At 55.9% G+C, this 18283-nt stretch overlaps 1 protein-coding gene across 1 annotated transcript; it reads right to left on the reverse strand.

The window, feature by feature from the left end:
* Positions 1 to 4312: 4312 nt before the first annotated feature.
* FGFR4 (fibroblast growth factor receptor 4) lies at positions 4313 to 14980 on the reverse strand. The gene is made up of 18 exons (XM_055430883.2): positions 14842 to 14980; positions 12168 to 12310; positions 11247 to 11507; positions 11081 to 11161; positions 10801 to 10967; positions 10165 to 10288; positions 9459 to 9649; positions 9203 to 9341; positions 8462 to 8655; positions 8207 to 8352; positions 8000 to 8121; positions 6708 to 6818; positions 6429 to 6619; positions 5963 to 6085; positions 5811 to 5881; positions 5463 to 5600; positions 5108 to 5213; positions 4313 to 5001 (listed from the first exon to the last, which is right to left on the reverse strand). Exons 2-18 carry the CDS (start codon positions 12256 to 12258, stop codon positions 4855 to 4857), a joined length of 2403 nt encoding a protein of 800 aa, XP_055286858.2. The 5' UTR covers positions 12259 to 12310; positions 14842 to 14980; the 3' UTR covers positions 4313 to 4854.
* Positions 14981 to 18283: the final 3303 nt, after the last annotated feature.

An 18283-nucleotide genomic window follows, 5' to 3' on the forward strand; every position in this document is an offset into this window, starting at 1 on the left:
TGGGGACAGGCCCCAGCCTAGGGGCCCAGGTGCTGATGAAGGTCAGATTTCGGTAGCAAGAGAATAAAAGGAGATTTCCTCCGGAGGGGGGCCCTCTCCCTGCAGAGAGAACTGCAGCTGCCTCGTACACATACTCTGGGATTAGGCTAAATCCAACAGCAGGTGGAGGGATGGGAGACGGCTCCCAGTTAGGGTCCTAGAGTGTGGGAAGGGGCAGCCAGTGGTGGTACACACCTGAGTGTGTCTGTTCCGGGGGGTGGGTCTCCTCCACCTGTCCCTCCAGTCAGCTTCTTATTTCGCCTCCGTTTTGCCAGGTGCTGCCCTGGATGGGAGTTGGGGGCAAGGACAGTCAGTAACTGCTAACCTGGATCAAGGGCTACATGAACATGGGGGAGCAATGCAAGAAGACTTGGAAAATGGGGGCGGTTTTTCTTGGGAGCAAAGAGGATAGGGACAAGGGGGTAGTTTTTCATGGAAAATATTTTGTGCCATTTAAGTTTTTGTTTCAGTTATTTAAACCATGAACACAGAATACCTCTTTAAAATGTGGTTCTCAATGCGTGGCCTCAGACCAGCAGCATCTGCTGGGAACTTGTTAGAAATGCAGATTTCCAGGCTTTACCTCAAACCTGTGGGTGTGTGCGTGCTTAGTTGCTTGGTCATGTCTCACTTTTTGTGACCCCATGGACTGTAGCCTGCCAGGCTTCTCTGTCCATGGGGATTCTCCAGGCAAGAATACTCAAACCTACTAGAAACAAAATTCTGGGGTAGGACCCAGCAATCTAAATTTTTCAGGTAATTCTGATATATGCTAAAATTTTAGAACTACTGGTTAAAAATCTACCAAGGCCGTGCTTGCTTCCTGGAGATCACACTTTGGGGAAAGGAGATTCTTGTGAGCATCCTGCTCTATAGCAATGAGAGCATGAAGTAGGCCCCAACTTGGAAGGAGGCCTTGGGGAGACTGCCCCCAAAAATGAGGTTTAAGTGAGATCTAAAGGGCAGGAGGGGCTTGGCCAGTTAAGTGGAGAAGAAGAAGGAATAGCCCATGTGAGGCCCTGAGATGGCAGAGAAGCTCACAGGCCTGGAGCTCAAAGTGCTGGGCCCAGCACCTCTGTGCTTAGGTGTCATGAATGACCATCCACATCAGATACTCCATTTCTGCTTCATGGAAATCCAGAGCCTCTCCTGGTCCTCGGAATGACTGGGCCACAAGGGCTTTGGGAACAATCCCTGCTGTGGGAAAGGCACCTGGTCCCGAGCACTGATTCTCTCACTGCCCCCATGCGACCTTGGGAGGAGGAGGAAATGGCAACCCACTCCAGTGTTCTTGCCTGGAGAATTCCACGGATCGAGCCAGGTGGGCTGCAGTCCATGGAGTCACACAAGAGTCGGACACGACTGAGTGATTAACAACCTCGGGCCAGTCACTTCCTCGTTCTGAGCCTCAGTGTCCTCATCTGGGCAATGGGGACAAGCATGCCTTCCAGGGAAGGGATGCCATAAAGAAGGCATGAGATCATGGCAACCCAGACCTGGGGGCCATTCCCTCCTAATCCATGTAACAACAGGCATTTTTGACCTAGCATTTCCAACCACTCTTCAAGGCATGTTGTCATTCCCATGTTTCAGGCTCAGAGAGGGTAACTTCAGTCATAGCTCAACACCCTCCCAACCCCCTTACCAGGGTCAGCTTACCCCTCCCTCCCAGGCACTGATTCCCTCCCAGCAACCTCCTGCCTCTTGGCTCTGGTTTCTGAGATCTGAGTGGCCGTCTGTCTGTTGCTCCTACCAGAACCTTTGGCTGACCCAAGCAGCCAGCAAGTGGCAGAGTCCGGAGGTGACCCAGTGCTTTTCGGACAGGCTCTTGAGGTTGGGGGGTGGATGGTGGGCACTAGCTCAGAAGCTGCTTGGAACCCAGGCAGACCAAGGGTGTCAGTTCCAGATGCTGCCACGCTGCCCAGAGCGGGCTTGGGGGAGGGGAGATGGAGCAGCAAACCTCGCACGGGGGAATTAGCAGCATCTGTCTCATTCTGACATGGGACGTGAGGAATGTGGAAAGGCCCCAGTAAGCACGTGCCTGCCAGAGAGGCTAGCAGGGAGGGGGCACAGGGAGGGGCAGCTGGACCCCTCTGGGATCCCAGGACCTACCAGGCAGCAGCTGCCCCCATCACTCTGATGAGTCTCCCATGTACACAGGACCTGCTGGGAACCTGGTGTGGGGGATCAACTGAGCTCCTTCCTTAGACCCTAATCCTTATGACCCTCATGTCCTCAGTTTCTCTACCATTAAATTGGGAAAACCAATCTTTATCTGGGCTTCCCAGGTGGTGCCAATGCAGGAGACATAAGAGACTTGGCTTCGATCCCTGGGTTGGGAAGATCTTCTGGAGGACATGGCACCTCACTCCAGTATCCTTGCCTGGAGAATCCTGTGGACAGAGGAGCCTGGCAGGTGGTGGTCCGCAGGGTCACAATACCTGGCAAGGCTGTGATGAGGGAGCATGGTGGGCCTCTCTCCACTGTGCTGGGCCTGGCACAGCAGTGGGCTCACGGTGGGAAAGTGGAAAATGGGGCTTCTCATTTGCCACTCCCTTGTCCTTATGCACTGCTCTAGCCTCCCAGCCCTTTCCTTCCCTGGGTGGGCTTTGAGGGATCTGCTTATCCTGTGTTTGACTAGGTTAATGAAGGACAGTCACTAGCCAATGACTTCAGTGGGAGATAGGGGCTCAGTCAGAAAGTTGGGAGGACTCCTGGGAGCCAGAGGGGGTTCTTGAGTGCAGGAGGAATGTAAGCCAAGAGCTGCTTTTGGAAGCTGTCTGTGGAGCCACCTGCAAGGGAATAGGAGGGGAGGGGATGGAGACCTTGGGCAGGAAGGAGACACTTTGAGGCAGCCCTGAGACTCAGGGATGCGGCAAAGGCCAATTTCACCAATTCTTAGCGAAACGCTTAGCATAACCCACGTGAACTCTGCAGGGCGTCCTTCCCGAAGTATGTGCTCATCTGAGACTCATTTCATCCTAAACCCTAACCCCTGGAGGTAAGCAAAGCAGGAGTACACCACTCATATGGGTGAAGAGTGATGATCAAATAAGTGAGAACAGTGGCCATGGGACAGTGGAAGTGGCAACTCTGAACTGCCTAGCTCCAAGTCCAATGTTCTCTCATTCCATTGGGGAACAGGGCTCCTGAGGGAAAAGAAGTGGTCAGGGAAGACTTCTTGGGTGTTTCTCTGGTGCCTTCTCTGAGATGGGGGCTCCTGGAGGAGGGACAGTTTTGTGGGGGAAGATGGGACATAGTGAGGCAAAGAGGGCACAGGAATAGGAAGAGGAGACAAAGAGGAGACCTGGAGTAGGAAGAGAAGTGTGGCTGCTGCTCCGTCTTCCAGGATGGCCCTGGTCCCAAATCCTTGTCCCTGGCCCCTGCTGACCCTGTTTGCACTTTCAGCCACCATCCCCTAGAGGTTCTGGGGGCAGTCCAGGAGCTTCCACCAAGGGTCTGTCCTGGATGGGAACTCCTGTTTCAGCAGGGCCAAGCAGGGCCAGAGAGAGTGCCAGGCACTGGGTCAGGTACCTCCTCTGTGGATTGAGGGGCTGAAGAGCGGCAGTGACTGCTGGGATGGAGCCGGAGAAGGTTCCAGGCTTAGAGCCCTGAGAAGCTGAGCCCTCCACCCTCCCCCAGAGGGTGTTTGAGAACAGGCCCATGACGGCCTCCCCAGGGGAGGACCAGGCAGGCAGGCAGAGACAGCTGCAGCCCAGCCAGGCGGCAACCAGCTGCTGCCTGGGAGACTGGCCAGGGTGGGGCGGGGTGGGCACAGCCCCCACCCTGAGCAGCAGAGCGTGGGAGCGGGCAGCAGCCTCGAAGCTGAGTTTCAGGCTTTCATGCTGTGTTAACGGTCAGCTCGGTTAATGCTGAGCAGATGGGGGCGGGGTGCTGCCAGCTCCCTTGGGGACAGTCCCAGGGCACGTATGCATATAACACATGTGCAGAGGGCACAGGAGTCCCGCCAAGTGGATGGTGCCGTGTGGACTCACCTGCCAGTTAGCACTCGTTCACACTATCATATATCCGACGAGGCTGCTGAGACAGACAAACCAAGACAGAGGGGCACAGAGGCTTCTGGGTCCACCCTGAGGCAGCTGGAGGTGGATCTTAACCCAGGGCCTGGCGTGAAGCCCTCCGTCTGTGTCATCCCCAGCAAAACTCCCAGCTCAGGGATCTCTCCACCCTGTTCCCCCTCCATCCGCTGTGGGGAAGACACCAGGCAGGCACACAGAAGTTTATTTCAAAAAAATAATTTATAAAGGTCATTTGCTTCTGTGTTTTGGCAGGCTCCCAGCCGCTCAGCCAGCATGGGGCGGTGTGGGGATGGGGTGGGCATGAGCGCTCCTTCCATCAAGATGCTGGGACAAGCAGCAGAGGGAGGCAGGGGAAGCCTGGGGAAGTGGGGCTCAGAGGTCTAAGACCTCTCTTGGTATGGGGAAGTGGGGAGGTTTAAGACAGCCCTGCAGCCCATGTCCAACCAAAGCCCCGGGACAAGGATTGAATGCCAAGGCCCAGAAGTCCAAGCAGAACCTTAACAAGCCATTGGAGCACTGCAGCCATTGCTCCAAAGAACAGGGCCTTGAGACTGGGGTTGAACTCTGGCTTAAGACCCAGAGGCCAGAGAAGGAAGTCTCAAGACTAGCGACCCCAGGACCAACGACAGACCTCCCCCAAACAGAACCAGAGATCTGGGATAGTACCCTTAGGTCAAGGCCTGGGGCTGCCAAGGTCGAGCACCACCTGGTTGCAGTTGAGCCAGGAGGCCCAAGGCTGGCAGCCGACCTTGCCCATACAGCCTTGTGCTCCTGCTCACGTCTGCACCCCAGGGAAGGAGAAGGAGCTGGGCCTCAGTGGTAGGGGGTCGTGGCTGAAGACAGAGTCGCTAGAGGAGCAGGTGCTGCTGGCATCCCCGCCGGCAGGGGAGTAGGGTCCAAAGGTTAGGCGGAGGTCGAGGTACTGTGGGGAACAGTGCTGGTCAGCCCTGATGGTCAGGTGGGATGAGGCCCAGAGGGCGGTGGGCATGGGGGTGGGGGGCGGTCTTGGGAGCATAAGGGTGCAGTACCTCCTCAGAGACGGCCAGCAGGACCTTGTCCAGCGCCTCCACCAGTTGCTTGAAAGTGGGCCTCTGAGAGGGTGCTGCATGCCAGCACTCACGCATCAGCCCATACCTGGGGGAAGGGTGGGGGAGGGTCAGGAGGAACCCAGGGCCTGGGTGAGGGGGTGTGGCGAAGGGGTAGGAGGGTTTGATGCAAGGTGAGGCCACTCAGTGAAAGAGTGCCGTGCCAGGCCTTCCCTGCCGGGCTGAGGAGGTGGTGACCGTGAGTGAGAGCTGACCACTCTGTATGACTGGCCGTGATGTCAGGGTTAGGACAGAGAATGAGGACTAGAAAGTGAGGGGGAGTGGGGTGAGGCCTCACAGCTCCGGGGGGCAGTGTGGGGGCCGGTCCATCCGATGCCCCTCTCGTAGCAGCGAGAACAGCTCCTCCACGGGGATGCCAGGGTATGGGGAGCCCCCGAGGGTGAAGATCTCCCACAGCAGGATTCCAAACGACCACCTGGATGGAGACAGAACCCAGGCTCAGCAGGGTACAGCTTCGCTCCCTAACCCTGCGGCTAGGATAGGGGACCCCACAACTATGATCCACCGTGGGGGTAGGAATAAGGGCTTCTTGTAGAGTCTGGTCCCACTCAGACCCAGGGAAAGGGCTTTAGAAGGACAAAGGTTGCCTGCAGATATATCCCAGGCCCCAGCTTCCAGGACTCACACATCACTCTGGTGTGTGTAGACTCTGTCAAACAAGGCCTCCGGTGCCATCCACTTGACAGGCAGGCGGCCCTGGAGGGAAGAGGGCGCACTGCTGCCAAGGGCACGGGTCCCAGCGCCTGGCCCCAACCAGCTCCGCCCTGCCTCCCTTACATTGCTCGTTTTCTTGTAGTAGTCGATGTGGTGGATGCCACGGGCCAGCCCGAAGTCCGCAATCTTCATCACGTTGTCCTCAGTCACCAGCACATTGCGGGCAGCCAGGTCCCGGTGGATGCACTGGGGGCAGGGTAGGGGTCTTAGATTGAGGGCACACGACTGGGAACTGAGCACAGGAGACCTCACAGCAACCCAGCAAGTGGGAATCATCCACCCATTTTACAGATGGGGAAGTTGAGAGAGGGGAAACGTAAGCCAACTAACATCAGGGCCCACACCTTGTCTCTTGCACCACCTCTTCCTGCCTGTGGGATAGGAAGGCATGGGAACATGCAGTGTTAACTGCATATAGATGAGGCAGTACAGAAGGACTCAGGGACACTTAGAGTAAGGAAAAAGAGGAGAGAGGGAGAAGTTGGTGGCATTTAACACAAGGCATGAAAGTGCGGGGATGGGTCATTACCTTCCGGGACTCCAGGTACTGCATGCCCCGGGCCACCTGGTAGGCGCAGGAGACCAGGGCAGGGAAGGAGAGCGGCCCCTCGCTGCTCCGAGGCCCATCAGGGCTGAGGTCAGGGCCTGGGGGGCGGCGGGCCCGCAGGAACTCCCGTAGGTTGCCCTTGGCAGCACACTCCACAATCACGTACAAGGGCCCTGCAGATGAGAGGGGTGACAGGGAAGTTGACAAGGCTGTGGCTGCATGCCCCCACCGTCCCTGCCCCTCACCCCGCCCTGCTCCCACCTTCCTGGGTGCAGACACCCAGCAGGTTGATAATGTTCTTATGTCGGCCAATCAGCTTCATCACCTCCATCTCAGAGACCAGGTCTGCCAAGTCCTTGTCGGAGGCGTTGTCTGCGAGGATGACAGCCAGGGTGATTACACAAGGGAGGCTTTGGGTTGGGGACAGGACATGGAGCCCTAAATTCTGTGCCAGGAAGGTCTGGGCCTGAATCCCTGCTAGGCTGTGTGGCCTTGAAATAGTCTCTTAACTTCTCTGAACCTCAGGATCATCTTGTATGAAATGGGATGATGGATTATGCCCTACTCTCATAGCAGTTGCAAGGATGCGACAAGATCAGGATCTAAAAGTGCTAGGCCTGCCAGTGAGTGCAACCAGGAAAAAGGAGGGAGAGGAAAGAGCTCTGAACAGGAAGGAAGCTCCGTCTGGAGGACTTGGCATTAGTCCCCAAATGGGGTGAGAGCTCCTGGGGGCAGGAAGTGGGCTGGCGCCCTGAGGTCTGTCTGACCAGGGCCTGGCGTCCATCTGGCCTGGGAGTTCAGGGAGCTGCTAGCAGGGTGCAGCCAGGGGAGGCCAGGAAGAAGCTGCTCTAGTTTCTCTTGAGAAGGCTAAGGATCAGGGGCTGAGCCCCTGGGGCTGACCTGTGGCCCAGGGCCAATGACATACCCTTCCCCCCAGACCTCACAATGCACATTTCTCAATCCCTGCCTCCCAGAAAGTGCCAGCTGGCCCCAGCTGTGCAGAAAGGAGGGGCTGACGGGAGTGGAACAGCGGTTTGGGCCGCTTTTGTAGAGGGGCTGGGGAATAGCAGAGGGAGGCCTCGATGGTGGGTCCTGCCCGGGTGTCCCGAGCCTCCTGGGGCTGCTGCTTGGGCTGTTCTCTGAGAGTGGTGGACACAGGGGGAGATCTAGGAAGGGCCTGGGGGAGACCGAGGGTGCAATATGGGGGCGAATCATGGGGGATGAGGTGGAGGCCTTCAAGGCAAGGTTATTTGAGGTTAAAGCTGACACAGGGTAGCAGACCCATCACCCTAAACTCTTGTGGTCACCATCATCCCAGTAGTGAAGATTTTAGGCGTCATTTTCCAGCAACCTCAGGCTGGGAGGCGGGGACTATTATTTATCCCATGTGACCTGTGAAGAAATCGAAGCTCAGAAATGACTTGCCAGGGTTGGTGGCACATTTGGGCACTGTGCCCAAGGCAGGTGGTATGGACAGCCTTTCCTGGTCCTCACCCTGAGCCCTGTCTGTTACTCCCAAGGTCATAGGGCCTCCCACAAGCCGCCACACTCACCCTTAAGCATCTTGACGGCCACGGTGCTGGCTTGGTCTGGCCGGGTGGGGTCCATGCCGAAAGCCTCTGCGCACACCACCTGCCCAAAGCAGCCCTCGCCCAGGGGCTTTCCCAGCACCAGCCTGGAGATGAGAGAGACAAGGCCTTAGCCACCCGGCATCACTCCCGCACAGGGTCTGATCCCCACCCCCACTCGGCACGGCATACCTGTCCCGGGGGAACTCCCACAACGGGTCAAGAGGCAGGTCAAGACTCACGAGGCCAGCGAGCAAGGGGGGGCCGCTGGAGGAGAGACGGACGCCCCGCACCAGGGACAAGCTTGACTTGGCTGAGGAGCCTGACTCCAGCGAGAACTGCAAAGTGAGAGACTTGGTCGGTCTGCTGAAGCTGAGCTGGGGTGGGAATGCAGGCCATGAGCCTTTGCTACGGGAACATGGAGGCGGGGGACAGCACAGTGGATACCTGTCGGGCCAGAGGGAAGCGAGACAACTTCTGCACGGTGGCGGGCTGTCGGTGGTGTCGGGTGAGGAGTGTCTGCCTGCGATATAGCCCGACCAGCAGCAGGAACACGATCAAAGCCAGAGAGCCTGACGAGTACAGGATGATGTCTGTGTACCTGCCTTCGGGTGCTGTTGCTGTCCACGTGAGATCCTCCTCTGCGCGCAGATGGACACATGGACAGAAACTGATTGGTCAGACAGTGGTCAGATGGCTGGCCCCACCCCCTTTCACTGAGGCCCTTGTAGCTCCTCACACAGAGAGACACACACCAGTAAAACTGCATTGATACCCCATCTGCATACCCACGGACTTCCCTGGTGGCTTAGACAATATAGAATCCACTTGCAATGTGGGAGACCTGGCTTCGATCCCTGGGTTGGGAAGATTGCCTGGAGGAGGGCATGGCAACCCACTCCAGTATTCTAGCCTGAAGAATCCCCATGGACAGAGGAACCTGGTGAGCTACAGTCCATGGGGTCACAAAGAGTCGGACACGACTGAGAGACTAAGCACAGCACAGCACTGCATACCAATGTCCCAGAGGGTCGCACAGACAGTCATATGTGGACATGCAAAGCAGGATTACTGTATGTAGAATCCCAAATCCACACGCCACATCCCAAATTCATATCTCACAGACCAAGGAAGACTCTCTCTACCCAGCAGGTCACAGCCCACAGCTGGACCACAGCAGGAGCTCACCTGGCAGCACTGTGAGCCAGGCAGACTGGTAGGAAAGGCCGATGGAGTTGCCCGCCAGGCAGGTGTACTCGCCGGCATCCTCAGCAGACACATTCCGAAGGTACAAGACCTCCACCTCTGAGCTATTGATGTCTGCTGTCTGGGGATGGGGGATACACTCAGGGGTCACAGCAGGGCCTGCTGTGGCCAGAAGTGAGGTGGGGACTCCCCACCCCCATGGGAGGATGGTGGAGTCAGGTGCCAGCAGGGACTAGACCTTCAAGACTTGCACATAGGGGAAGCCGTCGGCACCGAAGCTGCTGCCGTTGATGACGATGTGCTTTAGCCACTGGATGTGGGGCTGGGCGTCGCTGTACACCTTGCAGAGCAGTTCCACGTCACTGCCCACCACAGCCGTGGTGTTGGCCGGGAGCCCTGCCTGCAGGATGGGCCGGTGCGGGGACCGCTCTGGGGGTGAGGCCGGGCCATGCTGTCAGCCCTGATCAGTGGCACCTACCTGCCTCCCGCCTATCCCCCATATCAAGGGAGGGACCTTCCTGATACTCAGCTCAGATCTTGTTCCTTACACCATTCAAACTTTCGTGGTTCCCCATTGCCTCTGGGGACAAGGAGAACTTCTCAGCCAAGCACTCAAAAACCCTCCAGGCCTGGCTCTCTGCTTAAATCCCACAATCCAGGCATATACCTCCCCACAGAAGCATTGTATTCTTCATGCCTGGGGCCTTGGCTCCGCCTGTGTCCTCTGCCTGGATGTCTTTCCCATTTCCCCACCTCAGCTAGGCCCTGCTTCTCCATGCCAACGTTACTCCCTGTGCTTCCCTCGGACCCACCTGGACACTTTGAGTAGCTTGAGTGAGTTGCCTAAGACTAAGTCCATTTGGCTTGTCAGACTGGGCCCCACCTGAAGGCAGGGACAGGGCTCCCACCCCCACGCCACCTCACCCGCCTGCCCGCCCACTCACCCAGCACGTCCAGCAGGTAGCTGTAGCGGATGCTGCCCAAAGAATTCTCCACGAGGCAGGTGTACGTACCACGGTCAGAGGGCACCACGCTTTCCATCACCAGGCTCCAGTGCTGGTGGCGCAGCTGAGAAGCAGGCAAGTGTCCATGAGAGGCCACCGAACCATGCCTAAAGGGGTCTTCTCAAGCTCTCTAAGCCCCCAGAGACCAATGCCAAGGGTAGGGACTTTGGGACAAAGGAGAAGGCTCCCAAAAGTATCCAAACCGTGGGTTTGAGTCTTTTGAGTTTTAGCTCTACTTCTTCCAAGCTGGGCCACCTTGGACCAGTTTTTGCCCTTTCTGAGTCTCAGCATCCTCTGAGACTACAGCTTAGAACTGACCCTGTTGTGGTCTCATCATGAAAATGAGCCGCTAAAACACTGATAACTGCTGGTCAGTGATCCTTCCCACTCCCACATGGAGTTGCTAAGGTCGGCAGGTTAAGTCACTTGCCAGGGAGTAGCAGAGTGGGAACTTGACCCAGAGCTGTCCATGTCCACAGTCTAGTGCCCCTTCTGGGGCCCTCGGCTGCCTTCCTCATTAGAAAAAGAGCTGTGGGTTTGACTTGAGGGCACCGAAGAGGGAACCTGGAGACTCACCCGAATGCCTCCAATGCGATGCTCCCCGTGGAAGTCCTGTCCATCCTTGAGCCAGCGGATGGTGGGCATGGGGTTGCCTGCAGCTGGACAGCGGAACTTGACGGTGTTCCCGGCAGGCACCGCATGCAGTTTCTTCTCCATGCGCTGGGGGTGAGTCCAGTAGGGTGCTGAAGAGGAGGAGATGGGAGAATTCAGTGTCCACCAGAAGACCTCCTGTTCACACACAGATCTGTTCTCAGTGGCCAGCAGGGAGGCAGGGTCTTTGAGGACTCACACTGACCTTGCTGGGGGTAAACGTGCCCATTCAAGGGGCCCCTGTGGATCTTGGGGTCCTCGTCGCCATTGCTGGAGGTCATGGAGTCTATGTCCGGGACAGAAGGAGGCGTTTGAGGCCCAGGACACAGTCTCTCCCCAGGCATCCCTTAGCCTCTGCTGGACCCCCTTACCATCCACAACCAAGGTGACGTTCTGCAGAAGCAAGGAGCCTCGTGCCAGGCAGAGGTACTGGCCAGCATCCTCGGGTAGGAAGCTGGCAATCTCCAAGCGGCCTCTCCAGCCTCGTACCCGGCCAGCAGGTGTCAGGCGACTGCCCTCTTTGTACCAGTGGCCACTGCGCTCAGCCCGCCCGCAGCATAACCGCACAGGCTGCCCGAGGGCCACCGTCAACTCCTGCTCTTGCTGCTCCAGGCTGGGGGCCAGGCAGGGCTCTGTGGGTCGAGGGCAGAGGTCCGTGAGCCCCGCAGCCCCCTGCCTACAGAGAACATGCTGCACACACAAGACACGAGCACGCTTGACACATGCTAAGCACCTGCTGCCCCTTCACGGACACACAACCGCATGCCATAGACGCTATGTGCAGGGCAAATGCCACCCCGCTGGTGCACAGCACACACACACAGTACGTAGCATGCACGATGGACCGGACATGCCACTGTCTAAGGAACACACACACACACAAGGCACATGCTATACGTGCCACGCACAGGGCACACACCACACCTCTGGGGCACATCACACTCACAGTGCATACACCACACATGCTGGTGGGGCCCTCCAAGTCCCACACACCCAGTGCACAGAACACACACGCGCACATACACACACGCACACAGCCAAGGGGCTCACCACCAGCTCTGCGGCCCAGCTCGGGGCCTTGCACCCTGCAAGACCAGTCCTCTCTTGGGGACACACAGATAGGTGGACGCTTGCTGGGAGCCAGACACCAAGTCTCCATGTCTGAGTCCTGCCCTGCTGCCACCTCCTCAGGGCCTGGGCCAGGATCCTCTCCAGCCTTGCTCAGCCAGCAGCCCCCTCCTGAGGCCCACTCTTCCCACCCCGGCCACCCTCTCCCTTCTTAGAGGCCATACCCAGCTCTGTTTCCTCAGAGGCCTCAAAGGACAAAGCTGGAGCCCCAGGGGCCCCAAGCAGGACCCCCAGTAGGACCAACAGCAGCCGCATCGCCTTCCTGATGCTCTCGGGGACCCAGGCTGGGCCTCCTCTGACTGCCTTCCTGAAACAGAGAGGGCGAAGAACTCCTACTAGACCCACACCTTTGCTGCCGCTCCACTCCTGTTTTGCAGATGAGGAAACTGAGACAAGAAATGGCTGGCTGACTTGTCCAAGTCTGACAGGCAGCGTCAGAGCAAAGACTAGAACCAGCTCAGCCGTTAACCAGAGCGCAAGGCTTCCCCAAGGTAGGTTGGGGGAGGGGGTGGGGGGGCTGGAAGGGGGCCGGGCTTCCTGCCCTTCTTGGGTCCTGCTGAGACCTTCCTTGGCACAAGTTCACAGAAAGGGCAGTCTTGGAATTCTTTGCTTGGAGGGAAACAGAGAATGGAGACACATCTTCTCCCTCTCAGCACACATAATTTATTTTTTGCTGAATAAATGTATTACTGAAGAGCCAAAAAAAAAAAAATCTGAAATATAATACAAGGCCAAGCTTCAGCATTTGGATGTTATCTGATCTGACCCCCACTCCTTAGAGCATTGCTTACATCTCCAGCTTCGGAGACCTATAGTGGCAGGGTGGTTGTGTGCTTAGTCACTCAGTCATGTTTGACTCTGCAACCCCATGGACTGTAGCCCACCAGGCTCCTCGGTCCACGGGGATTCTCCAGGCAAGAATACTGGAGTGGGTTGCCATTCCCTTCTCCAGGGGATCTTCCTGACCCAGGGATCAAACCCAGGTCTCCCACATTGGGGGTGGATTCTTAACCATCTGAGCCACTCAAGAAGCCCTGCAGTGGCAGGGTGCTCACTGCCAACAAGGCCATACGTCCCATGGCCAGGAAAAATTCTGAGCCAGAGTTGCATTCTGGGGATACTTCTGTTTTTTGTGCCCCTGCAACTCCATCAGACGTGACACAAGCTCTTGTAAAGCAGGTAGACTGTAGTGTCTGACAGAGCCAACTTCAAATCCTGACTCTTACCAAATGCAAGTCACTGTCCCTCTCTGGGCTGCTGTCCTTACAGGACTGCTTTGAGGATAAAAGAGAACATGTGAAGGGCCAGGCGCACAGAACGCTGCAGTGTTTTCTTCCCTTTCCCCTCTCCATGACTGTCATCCTGCGTCTGCCCTCAGCCAGTCACCTCCAATTCTGGTGCTGTTCCTAGCAGCTGTGATGCACACTCCCACCCCATCGAGGTACTCTCCTCCAGACACCATCAACGATGTCTCCATCCACCAAAAGGAACACTCAAACCGGAGCCTCAGCTGGCAGGGGAAGAGGGGCCTGCTGGCTATCACCTGGGGCTGAGTAACAGGTGTCATTGATGTCTCGGCATCCACCTCACTCAGGTATTTCACCTCACCCCTTCTCCTCAGCCACTGCTCCCCCTGTCCTGAGTTCTGAGGCAGGGGGCACTTAGCTTGTTGTGGCCAAAGCCATCATCTCCCCGTTCAAACAGTTTCTTCTCTGGGCTGCCCCCACAGCTGGGGCATCACTTGTCCTGTCCCTCTCCAGTCCATCTCACCTTCCCTGCCTGAACCCAGAACATGCGACAGGCATCTCTAGCTTGGGCCTTTGCAAACATCTCCCTTGACTCTCCAGCTGGGTTTTAGAAATTTACGAGCCTGTCATGTCCCCCAGCTCAACACCCACCAGCTTACAAGCCCATAATGGCTGCCTGTGTGCAGCAGCATCCAGTCCACACTGTTTATCCAGCACCCAAGCCCTCCCTCCTTGCCCCGGTCATTCTCATTGGCCACACAGTCTGCTTCTTCAGCACTGAGAAGTCATTGGCTTTCAGAACTGGGCATGTCCTCTCTTGCCCATACCTCTGTGACCCCACTTCTCTACCTGGCTCAGATGCCACAATCTGTGCTCTGCCTGTGCCCACCTTCGGTTTCCACTGCCCTCCTCTGTGAAATCCCCTCACCCTGATCTGCTTTTCAAGGATGTAGCTCTCTGGGTTGGGAATGGAGTAGGAGGCCCAGGGATTCTATTCCCACTCCGGGGCTACCCTGACCTCACAACCTTAGTCGGGTCACCCGCGCAGCTGACGGGACAGACTGCCCTGCACCTGGGATCGAAGGGTCTGACTCAGACATCAGGTAGTCCTGGGTTCTCCAGTCTCCCGCACTTAGGCAAGTGACCGCACCTCTCGGAGCCTCAGCTTCCTCATCTCTCTATTCGGGGCGAGCAGACCGTCCAGCAGCAGCCGAGGGACCAGCGCGCCCTTCCTCCGCCCCTATCGGGCCACCCCGGGGAGCAGTGCCAGTCGGCGGGTCTCGAAAGGAGCTGCAGGGACAGTCCGCCCGCCCCCGCCCCGGTGGGCAATGAGTAACCAGCTCCGCGGCCAGGGTGCTCTTTGGACGGAGCGGGACAAAAGGCCCTGTGTGCGCTACGGGTTACTGATTTACCTTCCCCTTCACCCCCAAGCCGAGCGGACGCCCAGGTTCCTAGTGCTGGGAGGGGTCAGCTCTCGGAGCCCCGCTGCCGCTCGCCCCCTGGCGGCTGGCAGCGCAGCACGGGCCTGCACGGGGTCCCGGCTCACCTCGAACCTCCGCGGTCCCACTACTGGCACAAGGTCCCGACTTACCTGGGTCCTCCGCGGCCCCGCTCTCAGCTCCCGCCAGCCCCGACCCCCGAGCCCAGCGGAGACAGAAGACTGCTCGGGAGTTGCGCAGCCCCCGGCCGCAGAGCCAGGAATGCACCCGAGACAGCGGCGTGGCCACGGGTAGCCCAGCGCCCCGCCCACCTCGGGTTTCAGCTACTTCGGGCTCCGCCCCTCCTAGACCAACTCCGTCCTAACAGCGGCTTGGCGGGGAACGGCCCAGCTCCCCGCCCATCTCGGGTCCCGCCCCGCCGGGACCAGCTCCTGACAGCTGGTGGGTGGTACAGCGTCTCGCGTACCTGGAGACTACTCCTCGAACTCAACTGCGCCTGGTAGCCTAAGGGGTCGGCCCAATGTCGGCTGGCACACCCCTTCAGAGTCCGTCCCTTTTGCCCCACCTGGGCCAGGCTTCCAAGTTCTTGACCATCACTCCGTCCCTTGCTTCTCACACCTCAGGAAACAAGACTCAGCAGTTCAGACCTGCCACCTCCGCAGAACTTGGCTTAGCCTGGCTCCTCTGTCTTCTGCACAATCATACAATCGACCCTCTCTGCCCTAACCCTCATCTTTCTCTGCACAAACTTTAAAGTAAAGTGAAATGGCTCAGTCGGGTACGACTCTTTGCGACCCCATGGACTTTAGCCCATCAGGCTCCTCCATCCATGGAATTTTCTAGGCAAGAGTACTGGAGTGGGTTGCCATTTCCTGCTCCAGGGGATCTTCCTGACCCAGGGATCGAACCAGAGTCTCCCGTATTGCGGGCAGACGCTTTACCGTCTGAGCCACCAAGGAATCAACTACAACCATCTCTTTAAAACTTTCAGAGTTGACTCATTGGAAAAGACTCTGATGCTGGGAGGGATTGGGGGCGGGAGGAGAAGGGGACGACAGAGAATGAGATGGCTGGATGGCATCACCGACTCAATGGACATGAGTTTGAGTGAATTCCGGGAGTTGGTGATGGACAGGGAGGCCTGGCGTGCTTCGATTCATGGGGTCGCAGAGTCGGTCACGACTGAGCGACTGAAGTGAACTGAACTGAATAGCTTCCTGTAGAGATTATTGGCCTGACTTGGCCCCGCCCACATCTCCAGAGGAAGCCTTCCTTACTTCTTCCCTGCTCCCACCCTACCTCTGGACCTTGCACAAATGGTACCGCTTCCCGAAACAATCTTTCTGCTCTAGGTCTGATTTGCTGTTGTTTAGTCATTAAGTCGGAGAAGGCAATGGCAAGCCACTCCAGTACTCTTGTCTAGAAAATCCCATGGATGGAGGAGCCTGGTAGGCTGCAGTCCGTGGGGTCGCTATGGGTCGGACACGACTGAGTGACTTCACTTTCACTTTTCACTTTCACACATTGGAGAAGGAAATGGCAACCCACTCCAGTGTTCTTGCCTGGAGAATCCCAGGGACGGGGGAGCCTGGGCGGCTTCTGTCTATGGGGTCACACAGAGTCGGACACGACTGAAGTGACTTAGCAGCAGCAGCAGCAGCAGTCATTTACTTGCAAACTTGGCTTAAAACTCAACATTCATAAAACGAAGATCACAGTATCTGGTCCTATCAGTTCAGTTCAGTTCAGTTCAGTTGCTCAGTCGTGTCCGACTCTCCGCGACCCCATGAATTACAGCACGCCAGGCCTCCCTGTCCATCACCAACTCCCGGAGTTCACTCAAACTCATGTCCACAGAGTCGGTGATGCCATCCAGCCATCTCATTCTCTGTCGTCCCCTTCTCCTCCCACCCCCAACCTTTCCCAGCATCAGAGTCTTTTCCAGTGAGTCAACTCGTCGCATGAGGTGGCCAAAGTATTGCAGTTTCAGCTTTAGCATCAGTCCCATCACTTCATGGCAAATAGATGGAGAAACAATGACAGACTTTACTTTCTTGGGCTCCAAAATCATTGCGGATGGTGACCGCAGCCATGACACTAAAAGACGCTTGCTCCTTGGAAGAAAAGCTATGACAAATCTAGACAGAGTATTAAAAAGCAGAGACATGTTTGTCGACAAAGGTCCGTATAGTCAAAGCTATAATTTTTCCAGTAGTCATGTATGAATGTGAGTTTGACTGTAAAGAAGGTTGAGTGTCAAAGAACTGATGCTTTCAAATTGTGGTGCTGGAGAAGACTCTTGACAGTCCCTTTGACTGCAAAGAGATCAAACCAGTCAATCCTAAAGGAAATCAGTCCTGAATATTAATTGGAAGGACTGATGCCGAAGCTAAAGCTCCAATACATTGACCACTTGATTCCAACTTGTTGGAAAAGACCCTGTTGCTGGGAAAGATAGAAGGCAGGAGGAGAAGGGTACAACAGAGGATGAGATGGTTGGATAGCATCACTGACCCTGGACATGAGTTTGAGCAAGCTCCAGGAAGTGGTGAAGGATGGGGAAGCCTGGTGTGCTGCAGTCCATGGAGTCCCATAGAGTCGGACATGACTTAGCAACTGAACAAACAAAGCAAAACAATCACTCAGTCGTGTCTGACTCTGTGACTGCATGCACTGAAGCCCACCAGGCTCCTCTGTCCATGCAAATTCCTGGGTAAGAATACTGGAGTGGGTTGCCATTTCCTTTTCCAGGGTATCTTCCCAATCCAGAGATCAAACCATGCCTCCTGTTGGTAGGCGTATTCTTTAAACCTCAGCTCACGTCCCCACAGAAGCCTTCTGAACTTGCCAGGTTCTTCTTCCATGTCTTTTCTCCTGTGAGCATGGGAAAGAAACAGGTAGTGAAGTGATTTAGAGCACAGACTGCAGAACTCAAGTTTAGCACCATCACACATGGCCTTGTCAAGTTACTCCATCCCTGTGTCTACATTTTCTCATCAGTAAACCAGGTATGATGGTATCATTCTCAAGAAGTGGTTGCAAAAAGTAGACATGTTCTTCTCACACACAACATGTAGGAATATAAATTCATGGGGCCCCTGTGGAAAACAGTATGGTGGTTTCTCAAAAAATGAAAAAAAAGAAAGACCATGTGACCCAGCAATTCCATTCCTGAGTATATATGGAAAAAAATGAAAACATTAATTTGAAAAAATATATGCACCCCAATGTTCATAGCAGCATTATTTATAGTTGCCAAGACATGGGAGCAACCTAAGTATCCATCAACAGATAAATGAATGAAGAAGATATTATATATATATAAAATGGAATATATAATGGATACTACTATATACATATATATATATATAAAATGGAATACTGCTCAGCCATAAAAAAGATAAAACTTTGCCATTTGCAACAACATGAATGGACTTGGAGGGTATTATGCTAAGTGAAATAAGTCAGAGAGAAAAGGCAAATAATGTATGATATTCAGTTCAGTTCAGTTCAGTCTCTCAGTCGTGTCTGACTCTTTGTGACCCCTTGAGTCGCAGCACACCAGGCCTCCCTATCCCTCACCAGCTCCCAGAG

This window comes from Moschus berezovskii, chromosome 8, assembly GCF_049115385.1.
Source record: "Moschus berezovskii isolate FMDL1 chromosome 8, NW_MosBer_1.0, whole genome shotgun sequence".
NCBI lineage: Eukaryota > Metazoa > Chordata > Mammalia > Artiodactyla > Moschidae > Moschus > Moschus berezovskii.